The 27,214-nt window shown below is 40.1% G+C and overlaps 1 protein-coding gene across 1 annotated transcript in view; it reads left to right on the top strand.

The window, feature by feature from the left end:
- The window catches only part of dst (dystonin), a 124,148-nt gene that overhangs the window by 47,063 nt on the left and 49,871 nt on the right, over positions 1-27,214 (top strand). Inside the window, exons 15-41 of the mRNA XM_061837214.1 lie at positions 581-674; positions 1,185-1,339; positions 1,422-1,866; positions 1,951-2,079; positions 2,155-2,232; positions 2,307-2,468; positions 2,554-2,658; positions 2,779-2,874; positions 2,954-3,079; positions 3,181-3,333; positions 3,526-3,680; positions 3,772-3,898; positions 3,991-4,174; positions 5,067-5,224; positions 5,316-5,494; positions 5,564-5,702; positions 5,773-5,966; positions 6,307-6,469; positions 6,547-6,630; positions 6,745-6,852; positions 6,931-7,029; positions 13,075-13,221; positions 14,637-14,725; positions 14,797-14,905; positions 25,865-26,017; positions 26,136-26,369; positions 26,464-26,727. Coding sequence (XP_061693198.1) covers positions 581-674; positions 1,185-1,339; positions 1,422-1,866; positions 1,951-2,079; positions 2,155-2,232; positions 2,307-2,468; positions 2,554-2,658; positions 2,779-2,874; positions 2,954-3,079; positions 3,181-3,333; positions 3,526-3,680; positions 3,772-3,898; positions 3,991-4,174; positions 5,067-5,224; positions 5,316-5,494; positions 5,564-5,702; positions 5,773-5,966; positions 6,307-6,469; positions 6,547-6,630; positions 6,745-6,852; positions 6,931-7,029; positions 13,075-13,221; positions 14,637-14,725; positions 14,797-14,905; positions 25,865-26,017; positions 26,136-26,369; positions 26,464-26,727 — 4,129 coding nt within the window. The remainder of the gene's footprint in view (positions 1-580; positions 675-1,184; positions 1,340-1,421; positions 1,867-1,950; positions 2,080-2,154; positions 2,233-2,306; positions 2,469-2,553; positions 2,659-2,778; positions 2,875-2,953; positions 3,080-3,180; positions 3,334-3,525; positions 3,681-3,771; positions 3,899-3,990; positions 4,175-5,066; positions 5,225-5,315; positions 5,495-5,563; positions 5,703-5,772; positions 5,967-6,306; positions 6,470-6,546; positions 6,631-6,744; positions 6,853-6,930; positions 7,030-13,074; positions 13,222-14,636; positions 14,726-14,796; positions 14,906-25,864; positions 26,018-26,135; positions 26,370-26,463; positions 26,728-27,214) is intronic.

The raw sequence follows: 27,214 nt of genomic DNA, 5'->3' as shown, positions 1-27,214 counted from the left end.
TGCACAACCTCATGTGTCCACCCCTCCTTTCATGATTTCTAAATGCTTAATATTAGCAGCTTTAAAGAAAGGGTGTGTTTAAAACTGTCAGAGGCAGAGGTTACAACCCTTTGGCTGTTTTTATAAAGGAGCACTGTCTCAACTTGCCATGTGATTTTGGTTACCCTGAGGATAGCATATTATTTCAGGGTGGGTAGGCCCTCACACCCCGTCTCACCTAACTCTGACACTATAAATGTGAGCATGTTTACATCCCTTCCCACTCTGTTTGGTAATGGTTAGAGGCTAACATTCAAAGAGTGGAAGATCGATTGAGTGCGTAAGGCCACTACTGGTCGATAGAAAAAGATGGCGTACCTCAGCAGGGTCTCCTCTACTAGCAACAGTAGTTTCACCAGCTATGGTTCCAGTGATAATGGCTTCACTCGAACTAGATCAGAACCTTTCCTAATTAATAGCTCTTTTATTCTTAATAACAACATCGTCCATGGATCCAGGTGGGTTACCTGCTCATTATCGAGTCTGTGCTTGTCGTTTGGGTTTCTGTAAATGTCTCAAATGGAATTTTTTTTTTTTTTAGGCTTGAGATGCTGCAGCAAATTGCCAACAGGGTCCAGCGAGACTGTGTGCATGGCGAAGAAAAGCTGGCACTGGCAAGAAATGCCCTGCAATCTGTAAGTTTTGTTTCTGTTTAACTCATTACAGTATTTTTTTTAAGTCACACAATTAGAGAAAATATAAAACTTTTCTTTATGTTTACCTATTTTATCAGAGCTAGATCCCCACCAAGACAAATAAGTAAATGCAAGGGTTGCATAAAATAGAGGAATGAAAAGAAAACTAAATTATAGCCAAATCTGAATATGACTGATCAATTATTAGATATCATTGCAAAAAAAGGTTTCCTGGCATTTCTTTCTAGTTTCAGCATCTAATGGTTATTGTAGATCCAGTGAGAGAGGTGAATATGTTCTAACCTCAATTTTACACTGATAGCTAAAAGGTGCCAGGGTCATTGTTTTTATATTTGAATAGATATTTCCATAAAAAAATGAATGAATTATTTTTTTTATGGGGAAAGGTGGTATTATTCAAAGGCAAATGAAAAACTACCCTTGAGCACTTGAACTTATTGCTGCTTGTGTAGTCGCTGCATGGATTTCAAGTTTGTTTTGCATTGTCAGGACGTTAAACGTCTTGAATCTGGAATCCAATTCCTAAATGAACCAGAGATCGCTGGATATCTTTTGGAGTGTGAGAATATCCTGAGGCAACAAGTCTTGGACATACAAGTTCTTCTAGATGGGAAATTTCCATTCACAGATCAGCTAGTTCGAAGGTAAAAATCAATTTTACGATTACATATTAAACACAAAAAAAATGTCGCACAAATATTGACATCAAGCATTGTTGCAACCCAGGGTATCGAACCTACGAGATGATCTCCTATCCCTGAGAGCAGAGTGTTCTTCTGTGTACAGCAAAGGCCGCACCCTAACCACAGAGCAGACCAAAAAGATGATCTCGGGCATCACACAAAGCCTGAATTCTGGCTACTCCCAGAATATCAGCCCGACACCAACCCTTCCTCCTGTACTTACCCAGGGAGGGTTAGATACCCTCACGTTCACCTCGAGCCTTACATCGTGCCTGACACCATCCTTGACCACTGGACTGCATTCCACTTCAGAGCAAACTTACATGAGCAGCGCTGGTAGCATGGAGCCAGGCAGCCTTCAGCATATGACACACATGCACATCCCCAAACCCTTAATGAAATCCGCACTGGCTGATTCCAGCTTGACAGAAGAAGAGGTGAACATGAAGTACATTCAAGATCTGTTGAACTGGGTGTCAGACATGCAGGTGAGCATGGAGATTTGCATTAATATCCCTTGAATTTTAGGTTAAACTAAAACCTGAATTTCTTTGTGCTCACATTTCTTTCAGTTGCAGTTGGACCGCTCAGAGTGGGGATCTGACATGCCAAGCGTGGCGACACACTTAGATAACCACAAAGCAGTGCACCGAGCCATCGAAGAATTTCAAACGAGTCTTAAAGAAGCCCAACTGAGTGAGGTGAGCAATCATGCACAATGAATGAGCAACATTTGTCATCTTTTCAAAATCAAATGATTATTTTATTCCCTGCAGATTCAGATGAATCTACCCTTGAAACTAACCTATTCAGAAAAATTGAGCAGTCTAGAGAAGCAATACGAGAAATTATTGGTAAGTCACATCTTGAGGACACTTTAAATCTTGAAGACTTTATTAATTAGTATTTCTGAACTTGTGCTTGTCAGAGGTGTTCAAAGGAGCGCCAAAGTCACCTGGAGAGCCTGCATGACTTCGTTTCGCAGGCAACACGTGAGCTCATTTGGCTCAACGAGAAGGAGGAAGAGGAGGTTGCCTTTGACTGGAGCGATCGCAACAGCAACGTGTCCAAGAAAAGAGACTACCATGCTGTGAGTTTGACGAACACTTGGAGATGTAGTGCCGTTCTTTGTGATTGCCGCAATTCAAAAATCCTTTAATCTTTCCTAACAACAGGATCTGATGAAGGAGCTGGATGAAAAGGAGGAAGTGATCAAGTCTGTGCAGGACCTAGCAGAGCGTCTTCTTTTTAACAGCCACCCGGCCAGGCCAACTATTGAAGTAAGCCAAAGTTTTATCTTACATGAGTGCTGTTCCCACGCTGCATGCGATCACTGAAATTGAATGGAGGCCTTTCATACTTGACTATTGTGTCTGATTTCTTTCTATGTTTGCGCTCAGGCATACAGAGCTGCCATGCAAACACAGTGGAGTTGGATCCTTCAGCTTTGCTCGTGTGTGGAACAGCATTTAAAAGAGAATGCCATTTATTTTGAGGTGCTTCCTCTTTCGAAGTTGCAATGATGAGCTCTGTGTGGGCATTGGTCATGGCTCTTTTCCTCTGCACTTTCTGCAGTTTTTCAGCGATGCCAAAGAATCCATGGACTTCCTTAGGAGCTTGCAAGATGCCATTCAGAGAAAGTACAACTGCGACCGAACCAGCAGCTTGCACAGACTGGAGGATCTCATTCAGGAATCTATGGTACACTTGCACGAGCATGCAAGACGTGCATGATCTATAGAGATCATTTTAATTCAATCTGAAGGGGAAAATATTGCTCGGGGGTTGTCTCTCTCTCTTAGGAAGAAAAAGAGCAGCTTCTTCAATACCGCAACACTGTCGCCGGGCTGATGGGTCGGGCCAAGAATATCGTGCAGCTCAAACCCAGGAATCCTGACAGCTCGCTTCGATCATCTATCCCTGTCAAAGCCATCTGTGACTATCGACAGATCGAGGTATGATGCAATTTGTGTTCTTCCACAGCCGTCTTATCCAGGTATAACTGTATAGAATACATGTTGACGTACTGGGGTACAGGCTTGCTGGACTAGAAAAGCATACAATTGTTCAAAATGTTTTAATAACCCTTTTGTTCACCAAGTTTGACCGTAAACACATAATAGTGAGTTTGTGTCCCTTTCTTTTAGATAACCATTTATAAAGATGATGAATGTGTGCTGGCTAATAACACTCATCGGGCCAAGTGGAAAGTCATCAACCCTGCAGGCAATGAGGCCATGGTGCCCTCTGTCTGTTTCACTGTGCCCCCACCCAATAAAGAAGCTTTGGATATCGCTTCAAAGTAAGATGCTTCCCCCCATTTTTTTTTTATTTGATCAATACATACTGTCTATGATGTGTCAGTGTAAGCGTACGTTATTGTTTTCCTGCAGAACAGAGCAGTTATACCAGAATGTCCTTGCACTTTGGCATCACTCTCACATCAACATGAAAAGTGTGGTTTCTTGGCATTACCTTATGTCAGATATAGGCACCATCCGCCACTGGAATGTAGCCTCTGTATGTACTTCAGCAGTTGACAATATCATTCACATGCTAAATGAAATTATGTCAGCATATATACATAAATATTTTTTTTTATCCCGGTGCAGTTTAAGACAATGCTACCAGGTGAGCATCAGCAAGTTTTGAGCAACCTTCAGTCTCATTTTGATGAGTTCTTGGAAGACTGTGAGGAGTCCGAGGTGTTCACCGTGGCAGACTGTGCTCAGCTAGAGAGCGATGTTGCGGGCTGCAAGGAATACTACCAAGAACTCCTCAAGTCTGCAGAAAGAGGCAAGGCTCCAAATCCCTTCCTGTTTGTCACTACGTATAAGGCCCAATATACTTTATGTGCACTTAACGCAGGGCTGCCAGGGAAAATCATGTGTCAAATTTCCTCATCAAGCTGTAGAAATAAATGGAGATAAAAACAATAAAATCATACATGTTATGCTATATCTGAAATAAACCCAAGGAGCCAGACCTCCAAAAAACATAAACAATCCAAATTTGTCACCGACTGACTGCTCCTTTTCTATGCCTGAATAGGGTCACTACCATTAATGTGCAGTGTGCTACACTATATCTGCAATGTCTTCTGCTTATGGGTATTTCCTCATTGCAACATGTCCTCATACTGGGACACAATGTCTCCTAGAGGCCTATTTTAGACAGCTTATATTAATAATACTGTAACATACCAATTGTAGACTGGAGGCTATATATTCTTCCCCTGCTTATTTTCAGATGGATACATGCAGAGTCAGCTATTTGTAAAAAAAAAAAAAAAAAAGTTGTGTATATGCAATTTATGTAGTCTTTCTGAAATGTTATGGCACTGTGATGCCACAAGGTTGCGCAAAAAGCCTTATCTAATGGAAAAGAAGGACTCAATTTTCATTGGACTGCTTTGGTGGCATCTTTATGCCAAGAAACGACAGTATATTGTAGTGACGCATCTACAGTAGACTTAACTAGGAGCTTTGTAGATTGAGGAGGAGTGACATTAATTTACATGTGCATTCTGGCTGCGTTTTTAGAAATAAAAGTCATTTATTATTAGGTGTAATGTTGTTTGAAATAGTATTAAACTTTCAATTTTTTTTGACTATGTGGCAAGGTACGAACCTAAGATCTTGATCTTTCTATTACAAGTGAGTTCCATTGGTTTGTTTGTGTTAAACAGAGGAACACGAGGAGTCTGTGTTCAATCATTACATCTCAGAAATACGCAACTTCCGGATGCATCTGGAGGCCCACGAAGAGCACCTGATCAGGCAAATCCGCACACCTCTGGACAGAGATGACGTCTACCAGAGCCGGCAGCGCATCACTGAGCAAGAGGTTCATATCTGTATTTTATTTATTTATTTTTTTAATGTAACATTTAGAAAGGTTTTTTCGTGTGTTTTTAATCATGTTTTTTAATTTTTAGAAGAAGATGGCTGAGCTGAATAAATTTAAAGAAGACCTGGACACCCTGAGGGAGAAGTGTGAGCTGTTCCTCAGACAAGCTGCCAGCTTTCCATTGGCGCCAACTCTCTCCTCGGAACTCAGTATTGTTGTCCAGAACATGAGCCAAGTGCACTCTATGTCTTCTATTTACATGGACAAGTGAGTGTGAATTTATTATCCCGAAAAAAAAACAAGTTTGCGGCATGTAATATTTGACATGTTTTGCAGACTGAAGACAGTGAGTTTAGTAATAAAGTACACCCAGAGTGCAGAGGAGTTAGTGAAGGCCTACGAATCTAAACTCTATGAGGAAGATGCGATGAATTCTGACCTCCAGTCTATTGAAACAGTCATTTCTATCCTCAAGGTAGTGCACATTTTTAACCTTGACAGCATGACGATTTAGTTTGAGTAAATATTCTTTCTTCTGATCGTAGCAATGGCGGACAGAGATAGATGAAAAGCAAGACGTGTTCCATGACATGGAGGACGAACTGCAGAAAGCACGACTCATCAATGATCGCATGTTTAAGGCCCACAACGAACGTGACTTTGACCTGGACTGGCACAAGGAGAAGGCCGATCAACTGAATGAGAGATGGCGTAACATTCATTCCCAAATTGACAGCAGGTAAGAATGACTACTTTAGATAGTATAAATTAGGGCATAAAAATCCATGGATTTGAATGATGCTTTAGAATTCTGATACTTATTTTGAATTAAACATTGATCATTCAGGTCTTGAAGCCATTCAGGGGAAATGGAGTACATAAATAGGCTATGTTATTGCCAACAAAAACATGGCACTGGGGGAACTCTTTGGCACAAAGCCTTCAGTTCAGCTCAACTCTCGCATGGAAACAGGAGTGCAGAACATTCAGATTCACAATAATTTTAATACAACATTGTTCAACCATACATTTTCTTTTCATGCATTGCTCATTAAGGCCAACGATCCTTTTTTTCCCAGGCTGAGGGACCTGTATGGTAACACCAAATCTCTGAAACTTTACAAAGACACCTACAGTTGTCTTGATGAGTGGGTGCGGGAAGTTGAGCTAGAACAAACGAAGGCCCAAGAAAATAAACCAGAAGATAGCAAGGCTCTTGCTGAAGTCTTGAACAAACAGAAGGTAGGATAATAACAAACGTAACAATTTTTTCATGTGTGTGTGCGCACAGACACAAATTAAAGTGCCCTATTTTTCAGGTTCTTGTTGCTGAAATTGAACAAAAGCAGAGCCAGATTGATGAATGTCAGAAATACTCAGAACAGTGCTCCTCCGCCATTAAGGTATTTCATTGTATTGAACTCAAAGTTCTACCCTTTTCCTCCACTGCACAGTTTTTTTCCAACATGTCAAATAAGTATGGAATCAAGTGACTTCACTCGTAAACATTCTTTTAGGATTATGAGCTCCAGCTGATGACCTTCAGAGCAATGGTTGATTCCCAACACAAATCTCCCCTCAAGAAACGCAAAATGCAGAGCTATTCTGATGCCATCCAACAGGAGGTAAACGCTTAATGAGCTTAGAATTTAAAGTTTAAAAATTATGGCCTTCTCTGTTCAAAATCTTATGCTTTTTACCAGTTTATGGATCTTCGTACCCGCTACACAGCCCTCGTGACCCTCATGACACAGTATGTGAAGTTTGCAAGTGAAACCTTGAAGAGAACAGAAGATGAGGAGGTGAGCTTGTCATTTTTAAACTTTTTTTTTCTCATACAGTATGTTACAGCCGAAGAGACTTTTTAGCCACAGGGCAATGCTGTGAAGCCCTTCTCATATATGCATGTTCTTAAGCGGTGTTTCATCAACCTGTTTAAGATGCCCTGGCTATTATGTATGTGAGTTTTAGCTTGTCCTTTGTCTTTCTCTGAGGTTTTGCTTTATTGTTGGTGCATACTAAGGCTCTCATGTTACTGTGTATAAGTAACATGTTAATGCTGGTGAAGGATCTTTTCATTCATTTTAAGGATCTTTTTTTTGGCCTTCTAGGAGAAATAAACCTCTTTAGAGAATTCTTAGTGCTTCAGTGCAAGTATTGTGGTGGTACGTATTGTGAATTGTAAGAAATTATTGGGTGTTTCCTCATGAAGTCTCTGGTTCTTGCTCAGGCTTGCTTCCATGTTCTGGTAAGGGGGAGGAAAACGTCGGTTATTGTTCATCATACTATGATTGATAACTGATTGTTTTGCCTTTTAGAACAAAATGGCTTTTGAGAGAGCAGAAAATACAAAAAGAACAGAGAGCATGGAGCTCCAAAAAGCTGCTGGGGATATAAAAGTTAGTCAACTTAATCAGCTGGTGCGTGAACAAGAGGCCTTGCTGGTTGAAAGACAGCTGCAGTTGCAAAGGTTGGAAGGAGAAATAAAAACACAACAGCGCATGAATGACGATCTAACGTTTCAGAAATCACAGCTTGAGCATGATGTCCGTCAATGCCAGGCCAAATTCGAGATGGTAATGGCTGACAAAGCTGCGCGTGAGCAGGAACTAAGTCATTCTAAACTGTTACTTGAGCAGGCAGAAGCCAAGTGGTCCATGGCTCAGAGGAAACTGGAGGACCTTGTAAATGAAAACCAAGTTCTTATTCATCAGAGCCCCACATTTCAGAGGAAAATAATGGTGGAGGACATTAAAAAGGAAAATGTTCAAAGTGAAGTCCAAGCTCAGCTCCTTTTACCATTTGACAGTCATTTGAGTGCGTCTCAATCCAATATCCCAAGAGAATTTCAAAGAATAAAAGAGGATTTACAGCAAACATGTGATGAGTTAGTCTTGGTCCAGAAAAGGGCAGAAATGTCTGAGGAGAAAGCTCAGAGTTATAAAAAGCTGTTGGATGATAAGGATAACAGACTCAAGAAGCTTCAGATGGACATGGAAGCAGAGAGGTTCAGCCTTAGACAGAAATTAGAAGATCTTAATGAGGAGACACTTGCCATGCAGAAAATCATCACTGAGCTCCAAGAGGAAGTCAGATCTCTCCACAGGGCAAAATCCTCACTGGAGCAAAATGCTTTTTTCCAAAATACAGAAGTTGAAGGTCTCAAAGAGCAGCTGAAAATTACTCAAGGAGAAATTCAGAGAAGGAGCTCTTTGGATCAGGAAAACATTCAAAAGATTAGTCATTTAGAGGAAGAATTAGCTTCCAAGCAGGTGGTAATAAATCAGCTTAATTTTAAATGCACTGAACTTAGAAGAGTAAACATGTCATCCGACAGTGATCTGAAAGCGCTTCAGCTTCATACAGAGTCACTGGAAAAAGAAAAATCCTATTTAGAGCAAAAGATGAAATCCCTTAAGAGTGAAACTCAAAACTGTAAAGAAGAACTTCAAGAGACAAAGGAGGAACTTGCAGTAATGAAGAGATCTGAGCAGGAATGCCTGTTCAAATGTAAAAGTCTCGAGGCAGGAATTCAGAATTGTGAATTTGTGGCTTCTCAGTTGCAGAGGAAAGCAGATGAGTCAAAGCAGGTAAATTCTGACTTGGAAAATACTTTGAAGAATACGAGGGACAAACACGATCAGGCGCTAATGGAAATAGACAGGAAAGATCAACAAATTGAAATTCTAAAGTCTCAGGTAGAAGCAGCCAAATCACACGTCAGAATTATTGAGGGGGAGCTCTATACAAAATCCCAGAACTCCCATGACCTTCAAGTAAAATTACAAGATCACAACGAGCATGTAAAGACCTTAACTGAACAAAACTCTACATTCAACTCAAATGTCATAAACTACCAGAGAGAAATAGCAGCGCTGAAATCAGAGTTAAAGTCTGCTTTAGGAGAAAAGGAAGTAGAAAAACAGAAGGTCCACACGCAAAGTGCTGAAATTGACGATTTAAACATGATGTTGAAAAACAAAAATGCAGAAATTCAGAGGGGATCTTCTTTGATCAACAAACATATCAGCAAAGTGAAAGCATTAGAAGATGAGCTTTTTAGATACGAGCACAATGTCAAGGAGCCAACAAGGAGCTCAGACAAAATGACAGGGAATTTAAAGCAGGAGATTCTTACGTTACAGATGGGGAAAAAAGCTGCAGAAAAAAATGTTGAAAACTTGAACTTTAAAGTCTCAGAGTTGATTACTTCTCTACAGACTGTAAAAGAGGAATTAGCTAAAGAGAGCAAAGAAAGAAAAAGCAAAGAATCTCTAATAATACAGCTTGAATGTGAGCTTCAGAAAAATAGAACCTTGACAGAAGAAATGTCTAACGCAGACCAATCCCAATCACATATCCAACATGAAAATTCCATCCTTACGAAGGAGAAAACTAATGCTTCAGAGAAAGCTGTGTCATTGGAGTCTGAAATCATATTGCTGAAGGAAAAGCTGCAGTGTCACCAAGCAGAAGCTGAGAGAATACAAAAAGAGAATTCTTTGCTTAGGCTAAGGACCCAGCTGATGGAGGAACAAGTCGGGAAGTGCAAGAGAATGCTTGAGGAGTTGAAAAGTAAGCTGGAACTTCAGAGACAGGGCTACGAAAGACATCTAATGTTAGTGCAGAAAGAAATGGAACAGAAAGTTATGTTAGCACAGTCAGAAATCACAAGTGAGAGAAATGTGTCACAAAAACGTTTGCATAGTGCAGACTTACAAAAGATGCTTACCGAGTATTTCAAGGAGGAGGTCGAAGTATTGAAATCAGCCTTACAAAATACATCAGAATCAAAGCAGCAAGTGGAGATCAGAATAGACAGACTGGACCAAGAAAAAAATGTGCATGACCAAGATTTACTGAAACCAAGATTGCAAAATGTTCAACTTGGAGAGGACAAACTATACTCAAAAGTGAATGCTTCACCAAGCAAGGAATCTTCAACCCAGCTTCTAAGAGATATCAATTATAAAGTGACGCCAAAAGGAGCAAGCTGTCATCCTGGACAAATGGAGTCCACCAAAGCTGTTACAATTCTTCAGGGGGATACAATGGAGACACAAAACAATGGATTTCATAAGCAAAAACTCAGCAATGGTGGCCATCAATCTATGAAAGACTTGGAGGCTGCTATCCTGAAGACAGACTATAGAGCCATGCAGAATGTGGAGCCACAATGCAGCAAGGAGGAGATTCTCCGAATGAAAAGCTCCCCAGAGGTATGGGATGAAGTCTTTGTCTCACAGACACCAGTCCATTTATTGCTACAAAATCTTTCATCCTTTCATAGTTATTTCTAATCGAATGGTTTTCTAATTTCCAATTCACAGATGGCAACATTGCACAAAGAAGACATTCCTAAAGATTTCAAATGGGGTGAAATCAAAGCTATTCCTAGTCAGACAACTTCGAGTTCAATTTCTCAACGTCCCACATTTCTACAAAAAGAAAACGCAACAGATACGTATCCAATTTATTCAGGTCAGAATCTGATTCCGAATACACAAGGATTCATGGCCCTGTGCACACCTACAGAGTACCAGAGAGAAAAACACTGCATCTTTACGACAAGAACTTATCAGTACATAGAAATACCTGAAGCAAGTGATACACCAGTGAAAAGTGCTACAGAAAGTAGTGACCGTCTAAGCTTGTGGAATAAAACTGAACTGACTCTCACAGATCTCAAAAGAAGCACAACTATTCAAAACCTAATCAAATATAAGCTTTTGGATGAAGAGATTTTCCATAAATTGGAGCAGGGACATACCACAATAGAGAAGGTACAAGCATCAATTGCGCCCTATGTTGGCAAACCAACTGCCATTGGTGGAATTTATGTGGAGTCAAGTAAAAAAAAGGCTTCCTTCTTAGAGGCAGCTGAAAAGGGTTTCTTAGCAAAGATGTATGCGGTGGAGTTTCTCCAAACACAGGCCGCAACAGGAAGCCTCACTGATCTGACCACAGGTCAGATATACTCTCTGGATGAGGCTCTTGAAAGAGGAATATTTGAATTAAGCTTGAAAGATAAACTAGTGGAGGCTGAGAAAGCTTTTAGTGGCTATACCCACGCTGGCAAAAAGCTGTCTGTGTTCCAAGCAATGGAGGAGAATATTCTTGAGCGATACAAAGGGAAGAAGATCCTTGAAGTACAGCTAGCCACTGGTGGTGTGATTAACCCAGAAGGTGGTTTCAGAATGCCAGCCAGCATTGCTATTGAGCATGGCTTTCTAAACAAAGAGACTCTTCAAATTTTACATGATCCTCTCCGCAACCCCAAAGGTTTTCACAATCCTGATACAGGACAGAAAGCATACTACTCTGAAATACTAAAGACATGTCTTTATGACATTGACGGGGGCGTCTTTCTCCTTCCACTTGGAGACAGACACCTGACAAATAGCTCTCCCACAAGTTCACACAGAGTGTCTGTTGTCAGCAGCAGCTGTGGCATTGAAATGTCTGCATATGAAGCCTTCAAGAAGAAACACATCAACAAGCAGACCTATTTGTTTCTATCACAACAGGAGAGTGAATGGCACGAGACGTCTGATAATGATGCCAGTGGAGATTTGCATCACATCATCACTGATGTAAAAAATGGAAGAAAGCTTTGTCTAGAGTCTGCGCTCAGTCAAAGGTTTCTTGAACTCTCTGAGCTAGAACGGTACAGGAGTGACCTCCTTAGTATCTACGAGATTGCGGACATAATATTTTCACGAATGGTAGTTGTGGAGGATGTGAACAGCCCCATTGCGGGTCTTTGGGACCTCAACCAGAATAAGAGGTTGTCTATTCTTCAGGGATTTCAGCAGGTTCTTATTGATGGAACGACTGCCTTGAGATTGCTAGAGGCTCAGGCCTGCACCGGAGGTATTTGTGACCCCTTTTCCGGGGAAAAACTTAAAACTACTGATGCAGTTAGTAAAGGTCTTTTAAATCAGAAATTTGCTCAGCAACTACAGCTTTTTGAGCAGGTTTTCAATGGCATCACTCACCCCAAGTCTGCAAAGTCTGTGTCGATCACTCAGGCAGTCCAGGAAAACCTCCTACCCAAGGATGTCAGCGCTCGCTGTATTGAGTTCCAGCTTCTGACTGGCGGATTGATAAACCCTGACACTCACGACAGAGTTTCCCTCGAGGAAGTCATTCAGAGGGGCCTCATTGACAAAGCCACGGCCTCAGCCATCAAAGATGAGAAGTCCCACACCAAACGCCTCACTTGTCCTAAGACCAAGAGACGGATCACATTCAAAGAAGCCCTGGACAGAAGTGTTTATGACTGCCACACTGGTTTAAGATTACTTGAGGTTGCAAAAGCTCAAGGTTTTGGGGCCTTATCAACATCACATTACAGAAATTTGAAATAAAAACTTGTGGGGATTCTTGTTAAAATGGGGAATGCCGGAAAAAGGGCTGATTTTTGGGTCTGTGTGTAGCTTAGGTATGTTTAACCCTGAATCAACATTAACTGTACTGCAATATGGAATCTTTACATTTGCCTTCATTTGATGTTGCTCCAGTTTTTAGACACTTTTTTTCTAATAGAGGCCTTGTCCATCTTTTGTAGAAAACCAGAGTTCTTTATTAGCTACCTTTCGAGTTTTTACTTATTTGGTTCGTAGTTTAATGGGAATCATCTTCATTTAAAAGTGCCTTTCCATTTTTACTGACCAAAGCACCTCTGTACTATTTTTTTTTTTTTTCTTGGTCTATTTACCCTCGGGCCATTGTTCAGTTCTGTTTTGCAATTTTAATTTACAATTTGATGAAAGTGAGATTCAACACTTTGGATTTTATTTACAAAGAACTGATATTCTCACACCGTCAACCTGTTCTGATTCCAGAGATCTTTGGATGAAGAGAAGCGAGAACATGGTGATAAAGTTAGAAAACTATTAGATTGGATGTCTAATGTGAAACAGAATGTGAGCAATGAGGGAAATGCTTTGAAAGATAATAATGCCAACACAGATACTTCAAATAACCCTCAGGTAATAATATGTATTTGCTCTGGTGTTGTTGTGATTTCATAAAAACATACGTTGAGGATTTTTCTTCATATCTAATTAGACATTTTCTATCTCATGTGACTTTTATTAAAAACATCTTCTTTCACATCGACTTATTCAATGTATTTTACATTTGAAAGGCATACTTTCTTAATCAAATCAAATGCCCAATCTGGTACACCCCCCGCCCCATACTGTTGCACAAGCACCAATGTTTCAGACCAAAGTAACTTGAAATGAACTTGAGACATGAAAGCGCATCTCCAAAATCAAATGATACAGTAGTTCAATCTTCGACTCAGAAATACCAATAACCAATTAAAAGGGTTTTAAGACTAATGCCAGTGCATTCGTGCTTTACATATTGCAATGCAGTTCTATAGTCAATGCATAATTTAATTCACAATAATAGCTGTTATAATGTTGGAACACAACATTCCAGTTGATTGAAAATCATTGTCATCATTTGCATCTCGCAAAGCAATATTTGGCAACTCATTATACTGCATATTGAAGTAATGGCAGTCAAGTGAGCAAATAATTTTGCCCTATTAATATTTAACTGAGTGACACGTTCCCATAACCCGACAGGTTAACACATCAGCCTTGCAGTCCAGTTTTTGGGTGCAAATCCCAGTTCTGACCTTTCTGTGAGGAGTTTGCATGTCCTCCCCATGCCTACATGGGTTTTCTCAGGATACTATGATTTTCTTCCACATTCCAAAACTATACTTAGTATGCCAATTGAAGACTAAATCATCCCTAAGTGTGATTGTGAGTGCGAATCGTTGTATACATGTGCCGATTGGCTGGCGACAACTTCAGAGTGTACCCCGCCTTCGCCTAAAGTCCTTTAATAGTTAAATACTGCACATCATGTTCTCATAATTAACTAAAGTAAATCACACTTAATATTTCACAAACTTTGCACTATTACACTGCAGCATTAAGGTGTTTTACTGCATCATTTTGTACATTGCTAACATTATCCCCATTACGACAACAAATGATGTACATGCATTGACTGGCCAAAATATTGAGTGCACAACATATGAGCATTGGAGACAACATGTATTATAATAGATGGTGTCTTGTACAATAACGTTGCTCTCTTTTGATTGAGAGTCTCAGTGAGTACTAATTTAACACCACCTTTAGACACGCTAATGCTGTAAAACCAGAGTAATATTATTATAAGATACCTCACAGGACTAAAATGAGAATTGCTATCCTTGTAATGGTGTTTAAAAGTGTTTTATCCCACTGGATTATGCAGGTGCACCTAATGTTGTGGCACACGAGTGTATTTAAGCAAATAAAAGTGCCTAGAATACGTATATGATTTGAGTTTGCACTGTATCGATAAAACTATTAATCAGTTATCTTTGACACTCTAGATCTCAGTGGAGGAAATGGTTACAAAGAAAGAGCAGATTGCAGAAGCGCTTAGGGCAACAGAAATGATGCTGAACAAACACTGTGAAAAGTAAGTTGGACAGTTACTGTACATGCAATATATGTATTATAAACTTGGAGCCTATATTTTTTTTCTTTCAGGATGACAGAAGATGAGAGAGAAAAAGCCCAGGAACAGTTGAAGGACCTCAGCCAGGCTTACAGTGAACTGTCCCAACATTGTTCTGATCAGTGCACACTTGCAGATGAGGTTGGAAGTTGGGATTTTTCTTCTATTGAATCTGTTACTTTTGTGTGTTGTAATGGCCTCAACAGGAGTGCCTTCCAAAGATTCATTGCATGATAAACTGTTTTCCTTCTTTGTAGTACTAGTTGGATGCCATTTGTACTTATATCTAATTATTGCATTAGATAATATAAGAGTGTTGACATTTGAAAATGCTGTCTGCAACCAGATCATTTGAGTATGCTGTAAACATGCTAATCCATGCCAGTTTTTCAGTCCATATGTTGATATTCAACTGGCTAACAGGGTTGATGCATTAAACTGTCCACCGTGTTGTGACTAACAAACACCTTTTGCAACAAGTTGAAGCATGATTGCTTTCACTATATGCTGACACCCTGACACTTTCTTGATGCAACGCTGATGCAGTGTTGAACTTGTGCACGTGATCTTTAACATGTTGGTCTACTGGTGAGTACATAAATTTGCCTTGATTTTGAATACTTAGCGTTATAATAATATATTCAATGAAAATTGGGTATTCTGCTTTTTCATAGGATGTGAAATCCACCATCGGCATTGACTGTATTTGGACCCAGGCTATAGACGGCCTCAGTCATGACATAATTGGCCTCCTCCTTCCGACCTCTAACATGGCTCAGGCCGGACCCCATCTCTGCTGGAATGATGTTGTCAAACAAGATGCTTCTGACAAATCTACATCTGGGAATCAGTTACAGAAGTCAAAAATGGCAAACAAGTGCATAGAGGATTCACATGTGACCTCTGTGTCCATCTGTGACCTTGCAAAAGCAGTAAAGAAAGCATCTATGTCGGAAGCCCTTGTCTTGAAGATGATAGAGGTCAAGCAAGTCAGTGATGGACTGAATGTGGCTTACTCAGGAAATCTAGTGAGCCTTGAGATGGCTTTTCAAGAAGGACTAATTCCTGCTTCAGTCTACCTTAACATTCTTCAGAGGCAAAACACAAACCAAAAAATGTTGGCTGACCATCGTCCTGCAAATGAGTTACATTTAGAAGCGATGGAAGTTAATAGATTGATCTTAAAGTCCATATTTGAAAGTAAGTCACTGGCACAAGAGAGGGCTGTCCACACCTTGACGTCTGATCTGGACCGAATACCAACACTGTATCCCACTGAGGGGGTGGTCGATGACCCAACAGAAGAGCATAATTCAAGCGGAACACAAGTAGTTACTTCTTCAACTGGGAAGTTACACAATGATGATGGACTAAAGGTTGATGCTGATGTTCAGTCTGACCTAATGAGCTTTAGCAGTACACTCATCATGCTTGCGAGCACCCATCAGTTCGTGGGCCTTGTGTTACCTTGTCCGAATGAATCACAATTTAGGGCCGCATCATCAGATTACTCTGAGAATAGTTGCACTGATGTGTTAGACACCAGGCTGCGCAGCAATCGAGGGAAAATAGCAGCTTTTTATATTGCAGAAAATTCAGAGGTCGTGGATATTAATTCCGCTGTACAAAATGGTTACGTTGATGTTTACACGGCAGACATTTTAAAATCTATCGAAATCCCTGATGAGTGGCTTGATGTTGATAACCTCAATGAAAAGTTTTCTTCTTGGCTCATGTGTAGAAAACTCAGAGTAGATGGATGTAGCCATGGTGGAGATGTTTCAGAGACAAAGCAGCTCTTCATATCCTACTTAATAATCAACAGTTACATTGACACAAAGTCTCAACACAGGATATTAATACTTGACAAGCAGTTAACTGAAATGATACATTTTTTTCTTGAAGATTCAGTATTTTCTGATACCACCCAGCACAGTATGGTCCCTTGGGTTGTCAATGATGGTGATCCTTCAGAGAAGGGGGATTTAGAGGTGCCATTCATAAGTGAGAAAGCAGATGAGATGGTGATAAACACAAATCATTTTATTCCCTCACTTGACGGGGTGCTTGATAATAACACATACACATATGATGATCTAAAATTTGATGACATGGATGATAGTGTAGACATATTGTCTCAAAGAAACACGGAGTGGAAAACATTTGAAGATCGTTTATATATAGAAGATAGCGATGGTAATGAACCTTGCAATATTGCTATCACTCAAAAGATTCCTCTGCAGCCTGCTTTTTTAAAAGAACATAATTCTAACTCACCATCATGGTGTTCAGACGAAAGCAACCATCAAGCTACAGCACAAACAATTGCTGAGTCATTGTGTAATACATCAAGAAAGATCAATAAGGATTCAGATGACTATGTGTATAAGGGAGGAAGACATCACAATGATGCTCTTCAGTTGGAACCACAGTTTAAAGAAAAAGGCATTTTGGATGAACCACCTGTCTACGACCCGCATAGGACAACTGATGAGACAGTTTTGACGATGTTTGTGAACAAAATTGAAAATGAGGAACCTAGTCCATCCATATCCTGCCACAAGGTCTTTGATTTAGACATTTGCTTTGGAGGAAACTGCAGCCAGCCCCACCCCGTTGATGGTAAACTTGGTTGTATTAATATGAATGAAGGCCAAGAAACACAAGATCCATCCAAAAAGAAGACTGCTTTGCTGATAGACATTGAAAATAGAGCTTTAGTAGTAAATGATGAAGCACGGGGAAATATTATAGATATCAGTGATAAACATCACCATTCCTCTTCAATAACTTGTGGTCATGATTCTCTGATGATGTCACCCTCCTTTAGGGAGGAGGTTGCTCCAGAGTGTCTCCTTCCCTTGGAAAAATCTGCTTCACTCGCTGATGTCACCAACTCACTTAATACAGTCAATATACCGCTGGCTCAGAAGCAGGATGAATGCAAGAATGGCCAATCAAGTCTGCTCATTCCCTACAAGACTATTGCACTAGAAACTCACAGTGATTCTTACAATGGTGCCCATCAATGTCACAAAGTTAACTCAATGTTCAGTGATAATAATTTCAACAAAGTGACACGTGAATTGGAGACATCATCACTTCTGGTTGCCCCCTTAATGAATGAAGTAAGTTTCTCATCACCTGGAGATATCGTCAAAAGTTTTGATCCACAAGGCAACCCTGTCAAAAATGAAAATGGAAACAGACTCCAGGAACTTATTCTTTCTTCAGAGACTGGTTATGCTCTCGAACCTCAACCCAGCAACACTCCACCTAATCTGGTTTGTAAAGGAATTTTGCAACAGTTCAACTCATCCCTTTCATCTGTTGTGTCTGATAGGTTTACCCCAACAGATCATTATTATAATGAAAGTTGCAATATAGATGTTATTGCATATTGCTCTCCAGCATCTCCAAAGGTTCATCTGAAACAAACACTGACTGATTTGTGGTACAGTCCAGTACAACAAGAACCAGTACAATTAAAAGAAACGAATGTTTCAGAGAACTATCAGACGTCAAGAAAGGTGCGGGTGAGAGAAATATATCAACAGAATGTAAATACGTTTTCAAGCCCATCAACTGTACCAGACTCCACGCACACTTCAGATGTCACAGTGGAACACAAACGGAGTACACCTCCACATCCAAATGTGATGGATTTAGATGAAAATATTAAAGGGTTTGCTGATTTCCCGTCACCCAGCACTCCATTACTGAGTTCAAATTCTTTAATGCCACATGCCAAACACCATGAGGAAGTGATGAATAAACCTTGTAATGGGAGTGAGAGTGAAAGTGCTGCCGATACAAGTCACACTTCAATATCAGTGGACAACTCTTTATCTTTTGAGTGTGATGCTGCTTGTGTGCATATGGAGTCTCGGCCAATCAATTTAGTGGGGAAAGATCTTGCTAGTATGAAAAGAAAGGTAAGAGCTGATGGAGAAGTCCATAAAATAAAGTGTGGTACTCTTGCCCAAAAAGATGAAGAGGAGAATGATGTCCTACCCAGAAAAGAGAGAGAAGAGTCGTTTGCCATAACTGAAAGAGATGAAGGTATGTCTGATGATGCCCCACCTATAAAAGAGGTAAAGGAATCCATTGCCACCGATGGAAGGGACAAAGATAAGTGTGATCCCTCAATCAGAAAATATGAAATGAGTGCTGATACTCCAGCTACAAACTTTGAGGAGATATTTGATCCTCGTGTAAAACAAGATGAAAAGTCATCTGATGCCCTAACTGGAAATATTCAAGAGGACATTAATATCCAATTCGGAGACAAAGATCATTTTTATACTCCAATTAAAAATGTTGAAGTGGAGTCTGCCAACTTGACTGTAAGAGATGAGGGGGTGTGCCAGTTGTATAATGTCACACCTATAAAAGATGAAAAGAACACTTTTTCTCTGAATGAACCAGAAGAAGAATACTCTGGTGCATCAATTGGAGATGATGAAGAGGGACCTAATGTTCCAAGGGGAGAAGTTGAGGAGTCCAATGTTCCACTTGTAGGAGATGAAGAGTGGTCCGATGCCATAGCTGGAAATGTTCAAGGGTCTTACAGCCCAAGCAGAGATGAAGAAAATGTTTCTGCTTCATCTGGAAATGTTGAGATGGAGTCTGACTACCCAACAACAAGAGATGAAGCGTGCTCTAATGCCCCACCTATAAAACAGGACACTGATGCTCCAACACTAGAAGATGAAGAGGCCACTGATGTTTTAATAGTAAAAGATGATGAGGACCCTGATGCTCACCAAACCAAAAAACATGAACAACAGCCTCATAACCCAGCTGGAAAGCTTGAAGAGCTGTCTGATATACCAATTAAAAAAGATGAAAAAGATTCTGATGCTCCTCTGGTAAAACATGAACAGAAATTTGATGGCTTAGTTGGAAAAATGGAGTTAGAGCTCATCAATTTACTTTGCAAAGATGCACAAAGTGACGATAAGAATGAAATAGGACACCAAGAGGAAAAAGTTCATGAATTGTACCCTTGTTCTCTAACAGGAAAATATGATGTGAGTGAGGAGTACAATGCACAAATGGGAAGAGAAGTAGAGTCGAATGCAACAAGTGGAAGTGGAAATGATGAAGACGAGTTCAGTATCGCAAAGATAAGAGCTGAAGAACACTTCAATGACCGGCAAAGAAAAGATGAACAAGGGTCTGACGCCTCACTAATGAAAGATGAAGATGGGTCACATGACCCAACTAGAAGAGCTGAAAACAACTCTCATAATTCACGTGGAAAAGACGAAGAGTCATTTGATCCAATTACAAAACACAAGTCTGATTCTCCAACTACAAGAGATCAAGATGGGTCTCATGTCTCACTTATAAAAAATGAAGGTGATTCTAGTGATGCACCTCTAAAATATGAAGAGTGGTTTGTTGCTCCTAGAGACGAGAAGGGCTCCTTCCCAATAAAAGATGAAGAGGTGTGTAATAACCCAAATGTAAAGACTGAAGTGGAAAATAAGTGTGACTCTCAAACTAGAAGAGATGCTGTAGACTCTAAAAGCCAGTTTCTACATCAAATATATCAGTTGGATTTTGATGCCCAACCTGAAAAATATAAAAATGGGTTTCCCTTAAAAATAAAAGTTGAAGATGGGTCTAATCATGCAACAACAAAGGTTAAAGTATTTGATAGGCCAACTCACACACAAACTGGTCAAGAAGAGGATTCAAAAGCCACAACTGGAAACATTAAAGAGAGGTCAGATACCCTAATGGAAAGAGTTGAAGACTACCCTGATATCTTATTATCAAAAGATGAAAAGCAGTCTCATGCCTCACTATTAAAAAATGATGAGGAGTCTGATACCTTAAATGAAAACACAGAAGAGTCTGAAACCCCAACGAGCCGAGGTGAAAAAGAGTCCGATTTTGCAGCTGGAATAACTGAAGAAAAAAATGTTACGCCAGCCGCAAAATATGAAAATGTCTCAGATGCCTCACTGTTAAAGGATGAACAGAGGTCTAATTACTCAACTTTTAAAGGTGAGGGGGGAGAGGTGTCTTTTCCCTCAACTAGAAGAGACAAAAAAGACTGCACTGCACAGTCTGCTAAACAGAAAGACAACTTTGTTGCTCCAACAGGAATAGATGAAGAGGGCTCTGATGCCCAACCTATATCATCACCGAAAGGCCCATGTGAAGATGATAAAGATGAAGAGTCATCTCAAAGTACAACTAAAAACGACAAAGGAGGGTCTCCTACTGTGACTGGAAACATTTGTAAGGAGTTCCATACACCACCTAAAAGAGAAAGAGACTTTAATGTTCCACCTTCTAAAGATAAGGAGGATTCTGTAGCTCAGAATCAAGCACATGAAAAGGATTTTGATGAAAAACGGTTTCATAGCCCATGTGGAAAAGAGCAAGAGACCTATTGCATTCTACCAAGAAAAGAGGAGTACAATTTTGTACTTGCAAAATATGGATCGGGTTCGAATGCCTCTCTTCTAAAAGGTGAAGCAGACTATCATGACACAAGTAGAAATGTTCAAGAGTGTGACACCCAAACTCACACAGACAAAGAGTTCTCTCATCCCCTATTTGTAAAATATAACGAGGACTTTGATGCTCGACCTAGAAAAGATAAAGTGTCTGATGCCCTAACTGGATTGGATAAAAATGGGTCTGAATTGTCACTTTTAAAAGGTGAAGGATTTGAAATGCCAGCTGGAAGCATTGAAAGGGAGTCCAGCACCTTGACTCGAAGAAAAGAACAAGGCTCTCAAAAAAATGAACAAGAATCTGATATCGCATCTGGAAAAGTTCAAGAAAATTATTTTACCTCAACCAGAGAAGACAACGAGGAGGTTATGTTTATATGGAGGACGCCTATAAAATATGAAAAGGGGTCTCATGCCTCACTTCTAAAATATGAAGTGGTGTATCCTGACTCGACTCAAAGATTTCAAGAATGTGATACATTTACTGTATGCAATAAAAATTGCTCTCATAACCCATCCCGAAAAAACTGTGATGCCCAAACAACAAAAGATGAAAAGGAGGCTGGTGCCCTAACTGGAATAGATGAAAAGAGGCCAGATGTGTCACTCTCCGAAGATGAAGAGAATTCTGAAATGATAGCCCAAAGCATTACAGAGGAGTCCAGTACTGCAGCTAGAATAAATGAACAAGTCTCTGAAAAAAATGATGGTCCTGATACGCCACCTGGAAATTATCGTGGGAGTTATTCTACTCTCACTGGAGAAAATGAAGAGTTTGATGCCCTAAGTGAAATAGATGATAGGAGGACACATTTCTCACTTGTAAAAGATGAAAACCTTTCTGAAATGCTAGCTGGAAGCATTGAAGAGGCCTTCAGTACTGTGACTAGAATAAATGAACACGACTCTGAAAAAGATGAAGGCTCTGATACCCCACCTGGAAACAATACAAGGAATTATTCTACTCTGACCAGAGAAGATGAGGAGTCTCACCTTCTTTCTGTGAAATCTGAAAAGGGGTCAAATGCCTCACCTCTAAAAGATGAAGTGGTGTCTCGTGAGACAACAGAAAAAGTTCAAGACTCTAATATCCCAACTGTAAAAAATGAAGACTGGTCTCATACCACAACTAGAAAAGGCTTTGAGACTCAAACTAGAAAAGACGAACAAGAGTCTAAGGCGCCACATGGAATAAACGAAAAGGGGTCAGACATCTTGGATTTAAAAGATGATGAAGGGTCTAATATGCCAGCCAGAAGCATAGATGGTAAGTCTAGCACCCCAGCTCGGACAAATAAAGAACACTCTGAAAGAGAGAAAACCTTTGAAAACCTGACTGGAAACATTGAAGAGATCCACCCTGTAGCTATAAGAAATGAAGAAGACTCTCATACACATCTAAAGAAAGATGGAGATGGTTCCAAACAGTGGTCTAATGCCTCAAATACTCCATCTAGAAGAAATGGCCAACCCTCTGATGGACCACTTGCAAAAGGTGACTCAGATGTACTACCTGAAAATTATGAATGGTGGTCTGATGCCTCCGTAATACATGATGAAGTGGAGTTGACTCGTCCAACTAGAGGAGATGCAGAAGACTCTGATGTCTTACTTTTAAAAGATGACACATCTTCTGATAACCCGCTTTTGAAAGACTTTCCAACTAGAAAAGATGGAGAGGAGTCTGACAGTGAAGACAACTCTAACACACAGTCTATAAAAACTGAAAAGTACTCAGATTGGCCAGCTGGAAACAAAAAAGCGCAGTCTGACGCACCAACTATCCAGCTGCGGCTTCTACAGATACTTAAAAGTGTTTCTTCAGGCCAAAACCTCTCAATGCTACAGGAAGTGATGACAAGCCTTCAAAGTTCTTTAGGGAGTGACACTCACACTTTGGAATGCATCAAGGAGGAGACCTCTGCCGATAATGTGGAGAAAACCAAGAATCCGGTAAACTATCCCCATTTTGTTCTGAAAATAACACCCAATTTCTCTCTGTTAGTCTTTGAATCATCTTATCTACATTTTTTATGTTGTTTCCTCTAGCGCTTCTCCACCCAGGATTACCTAGAGTGTGTTGGTAGACTTCAAGATCATGCTGATGTTTTAGATGATGTCAGAAAAGACCTTTTGATTGGGGAACCACCTAGCACCAATATGGAGGAGTTACAGATGCAAATAGATGAATCCCAGGTTCGAAAGTGAATGAAATCACAACAGTCAAACCACATTATGTACACCTGCACAATCCGATCCAAATACAAGGACTAAATCAACAATAACCTCGCAAATAATACTGCTCCGTTCTGATTGACATGGCAAGGAAGGTGGTGGCATGGTTCAGGTATTATAGTGATTGTCTCCCAACCCAAAGGTTGTGGGTTTTGACCCTGAGCCTTGTGACCATGGTTGAAGTGTACTGAACCCCTAGTTGACCCTGAATCTGTTAGCAGTAGGGGAATGAGGGGACTGTATTAAAGCGACTCCTAAAGTAGATGCTATTATCTGAGCATCTGTTTGTAAAACTGTCATATTTTAGTGTCAGGTCTGATTGGCTTGTGAAGGTGTACCTAATTAGTGTGGTTAGTAAGTGAATATATATTTTACTGTATTTAACATTTAAATCTTGTTTTATCCAGTCACTGGAGTCCCAAATCTCCTTACTGGCAGATGTTCTGACAGAAGATATGCAAAAAGCCAAATTGCTCCTAAAAGCTTCTGACGAGAACATTCCGACCCAAATCCGTAAAGATCTGTCTTCAACGTATGTAGGGTTGGAGCACAATTTTAGTACAATTTGCCAACTGAATGCAGAAAGGACTCAGTCATTGTTTCGAGCAATGGAAACCGGGAAGGTATGTGTTCACACAGAAACATGTACAACACAAGAACCTCACAGTGTTCCATCAGTGGTGTTAAATGTTATGATTTCAGGCATATTTGGAATCAACATACCAAAAACATCTTGCTGATCTTGATGTGTTTGCGGCATTCCTCCAAAATGAGTTAAATATGGCAGATGTTGATTTCAACACATGTGATATGGAAGGACTGAAAAGCTGCATACTGAGAACCAAGGTATTGTTTTTTTCTTTTAATTTGCAAATGATCTAGGCTCAAAACTAGCACAATATAGCTGAAATCAGGTTTCATGACCAGAATTTAAATTACAGATTGCATGCAAACAGCAAACATGTTTCCAATTTTATCTGATTAAGGCAATGTTGTTTCCTTCAACATAATTTGTAATTTCTAAACTACATGTCCCATCACAGTTTTCTACAGAGAGTCATTTGCGTTTTTTTTTTTTTTGTACAGTTTTTACACTGAATCCCCCCCTTTTACATAACTTTTTTTTATGCAGACCTAGGACTGGCAATGGCTGGGTATTGGCGTACAACCCGGCCATATTTGGGAAATTTAATTTTCTACGCAAACTCATTCAAAGTTCAGTCCACCGTTCCACAAATAAACTAGCTCATAGTTATTTTCTCCTTTTTTTTTCTCAATATGTTGCTTTCAGGCTTTTATGGTACTCTAATGAAAACATCCTTAGAATGATATTTAACCCAATTCATTGACCCATTCATTGAACACTTGCCATTTTCTGTCGTATCACGTATCGGTCAGATACATTTTGACAGTATTTTGTTTTTTTTTAAATTAAATTATGACAAAATAAACACAATTTTAAGAAAGGACCAAAACAATGTAATAATAATGATTCCAATCACACAAAAAAAATCCAGAAATCCAGGTAACTAAATTTGTCAGGAAGCTTCACACGTCACCATTTCTATGCAGAGACCACACGCTTACCTCCTTTTACATCGTTCTAGGACACTGAGCATCATCTGCATCAGGAGGCCAATGGAAAACTAGAGGAGGTCACATTTGCTGTCCAGAATTTTATATCTGAGCATGCTCACTTGTTGAGTCCCGCTCAGAGCAGTTGCCTCCTCAAGCGCCTCAACAGCACTCAGAGAGCCTTCAGGGACCAGGCGAACAAAATTGTCGCCCTGAGGTGCACCTTAGATAGCCTACTGGAGACCAAGGAGAGGGAAAACAAGGAGAAGGTCTGCTTGTGGATATTCTGCACAATATCACAGATGATAAAATATATGCAATGGCATGCATCTTCAACTAAAATTCTAGTTGGTAATTGGCACTTACAGTGAAGCTGTAAAAATCTTTTTTTTTTGGGGGGGTTGCCCATTTGTGAATGTAGTTGTCAGTATAGTTATGAATATGATCACCAAAATTTATTTTGATGGGTGCATTATTCTTCAGTGTGTTCGATTACATCCTCTATTGCTTGAATGGTGCTTAACACTAACCTCTATGCTCATTGTCTTCTACAGGCTTCCAGAGACCCTTGTGCAATTAACATTGGAAACAATGCACCACTGGAAATCTTTCCAGTGTGATCTAATAGATTTACCGGTTCTGTTTAATGTCACGTTGCACTAATTTTCTTCTCAAGACCAATGCAATGACTGGCCAGCATGTTTACAGCATACCAACGCTTATGTCAAAGGAGATGCTTTTCCATGTTTTTCTGTAAGCTATGTTTATTTGAGCAAGTTTTTCTAATAATCAAATGGACTTTTTTTGTCTGTAGTCAATATTAGAACGGCACCAAGAGATTGCAGACAAGTTAGAAGAAGTGTGCGATAGTCTCACTTTGACGGAGAACCGCTTGATTGGTCACCAACAACAGGCCGACAATGCAGAGTGCATCACAGACCTGCAGCAGTACCAGCAGGAACATCAGGTATTGTATGAAAAATGCCGTGACTATATGTGACATTTACAGTAGATAATGCATTACTTTATCAGTTAAGGTAACTCAGCTCAATATCATGACACTCTTGTTTTACTCTGATATCAAGGCTTTGCAGAAAGACGTCCTGACAAATGCCAGTGCTTTGAATGAGGTCATCACTGGAACTAAAAGGTTTCTGGAGGAAAATCAGGGCAAGCTGACAGCGAACCAAATTGCTGATATTGAGACCAAGTTGGAAGAAGCGAAAAGCAAAGCCAAGCTTATCCAAAAGCAAGCTGAGGAGTCGAGAAAGGATTTGGAGAAAGTTGTTACGACTGCTATAAAACAGGAGAGTGAAAAGGTCAGCGGACGTTCGATCACCTTTATAAATCTGTGATGTGCTAGAATGTATTGCAAAACTTTTTTTGTGGCAATTTGTCAATATGTCGGTTCAGGCTGCGGCTGTCGAGCGTCTTGAGGAAAGCAAGAACAAAATAGAAGGTCTGCTAGAGTGGATCTCCAACATTGGGGATAAAAATGAAGGTATTGATGAAAGAGACCTCATCAGCAAAGAGAATGGAAACCTGCCAGGGGAAACATTAGACAAGTTAATAAAAGGAGAGAAGGACGACGCTAATGGAAACACTTTGCATCGAAGTGAAAGTGATTTTGATGGGCAGAGCGACGCTTGCATTGACAAGCAGTATGAACGAATCAAGGTACGTGTGGGTTACTCGGCTTGATAGTCTGCCACAACATAAGGCCTATTTGAATATTAATATCCAAATGAGTGAAAGTGCAGTGGAGAAGTTAACTTCACCAGCATTGCAACCATGTTTAAATGATGAAAGCAGATCATTATACAACTTTTGCCTCATGATAAATTCTCAAATGATCTTATAGACCTACAACAAATCAAAATTAAACATTTCTACTAGAACTTTTAGTGAGCGTTTATGGGAACAGTTTGCACGGTGGAGCAGCTCACAGTTCTGAGGACTGGGCTTCAAATTCCGGCCTCCCACTGTGTGAGTGTTTATGTTCTCCTCGTGCCTGCGTGGGCACTCCACCTTCCTCCCATATACCAAAATGCTGCATTCATTGGAAACTCTAAATTGCCCCTAATTGTGATTGTGAGTGCGACTGTTGTCTGTCTCCCTGTGCCCTGCGATTGGCTGGCAACCAGTTCAGGGTGTACCCTGCCTC

This window comes from Syngnathoides biaculeatus, chromosome 12 (genome assembly GCF_019802595.1).
Source record: "Syngnathoides biaculeatus isolate LvHL_M chromosome 12, ASM1980259v1, whole genome shotgun sequence".
Classification (NCBI taxonomy): Eukaryota; Metazoa; Chordata; class Actinopteri; order Syngnathiformes; family Syngnathidae; genus Syngnathoides; species Syngnathoides biaculeatus.
The sequence above is the reverse complement of the archived record's forward strand: the minus strand, read 5'-3'. Positions and strand labels throughout refer to the sequence as shown.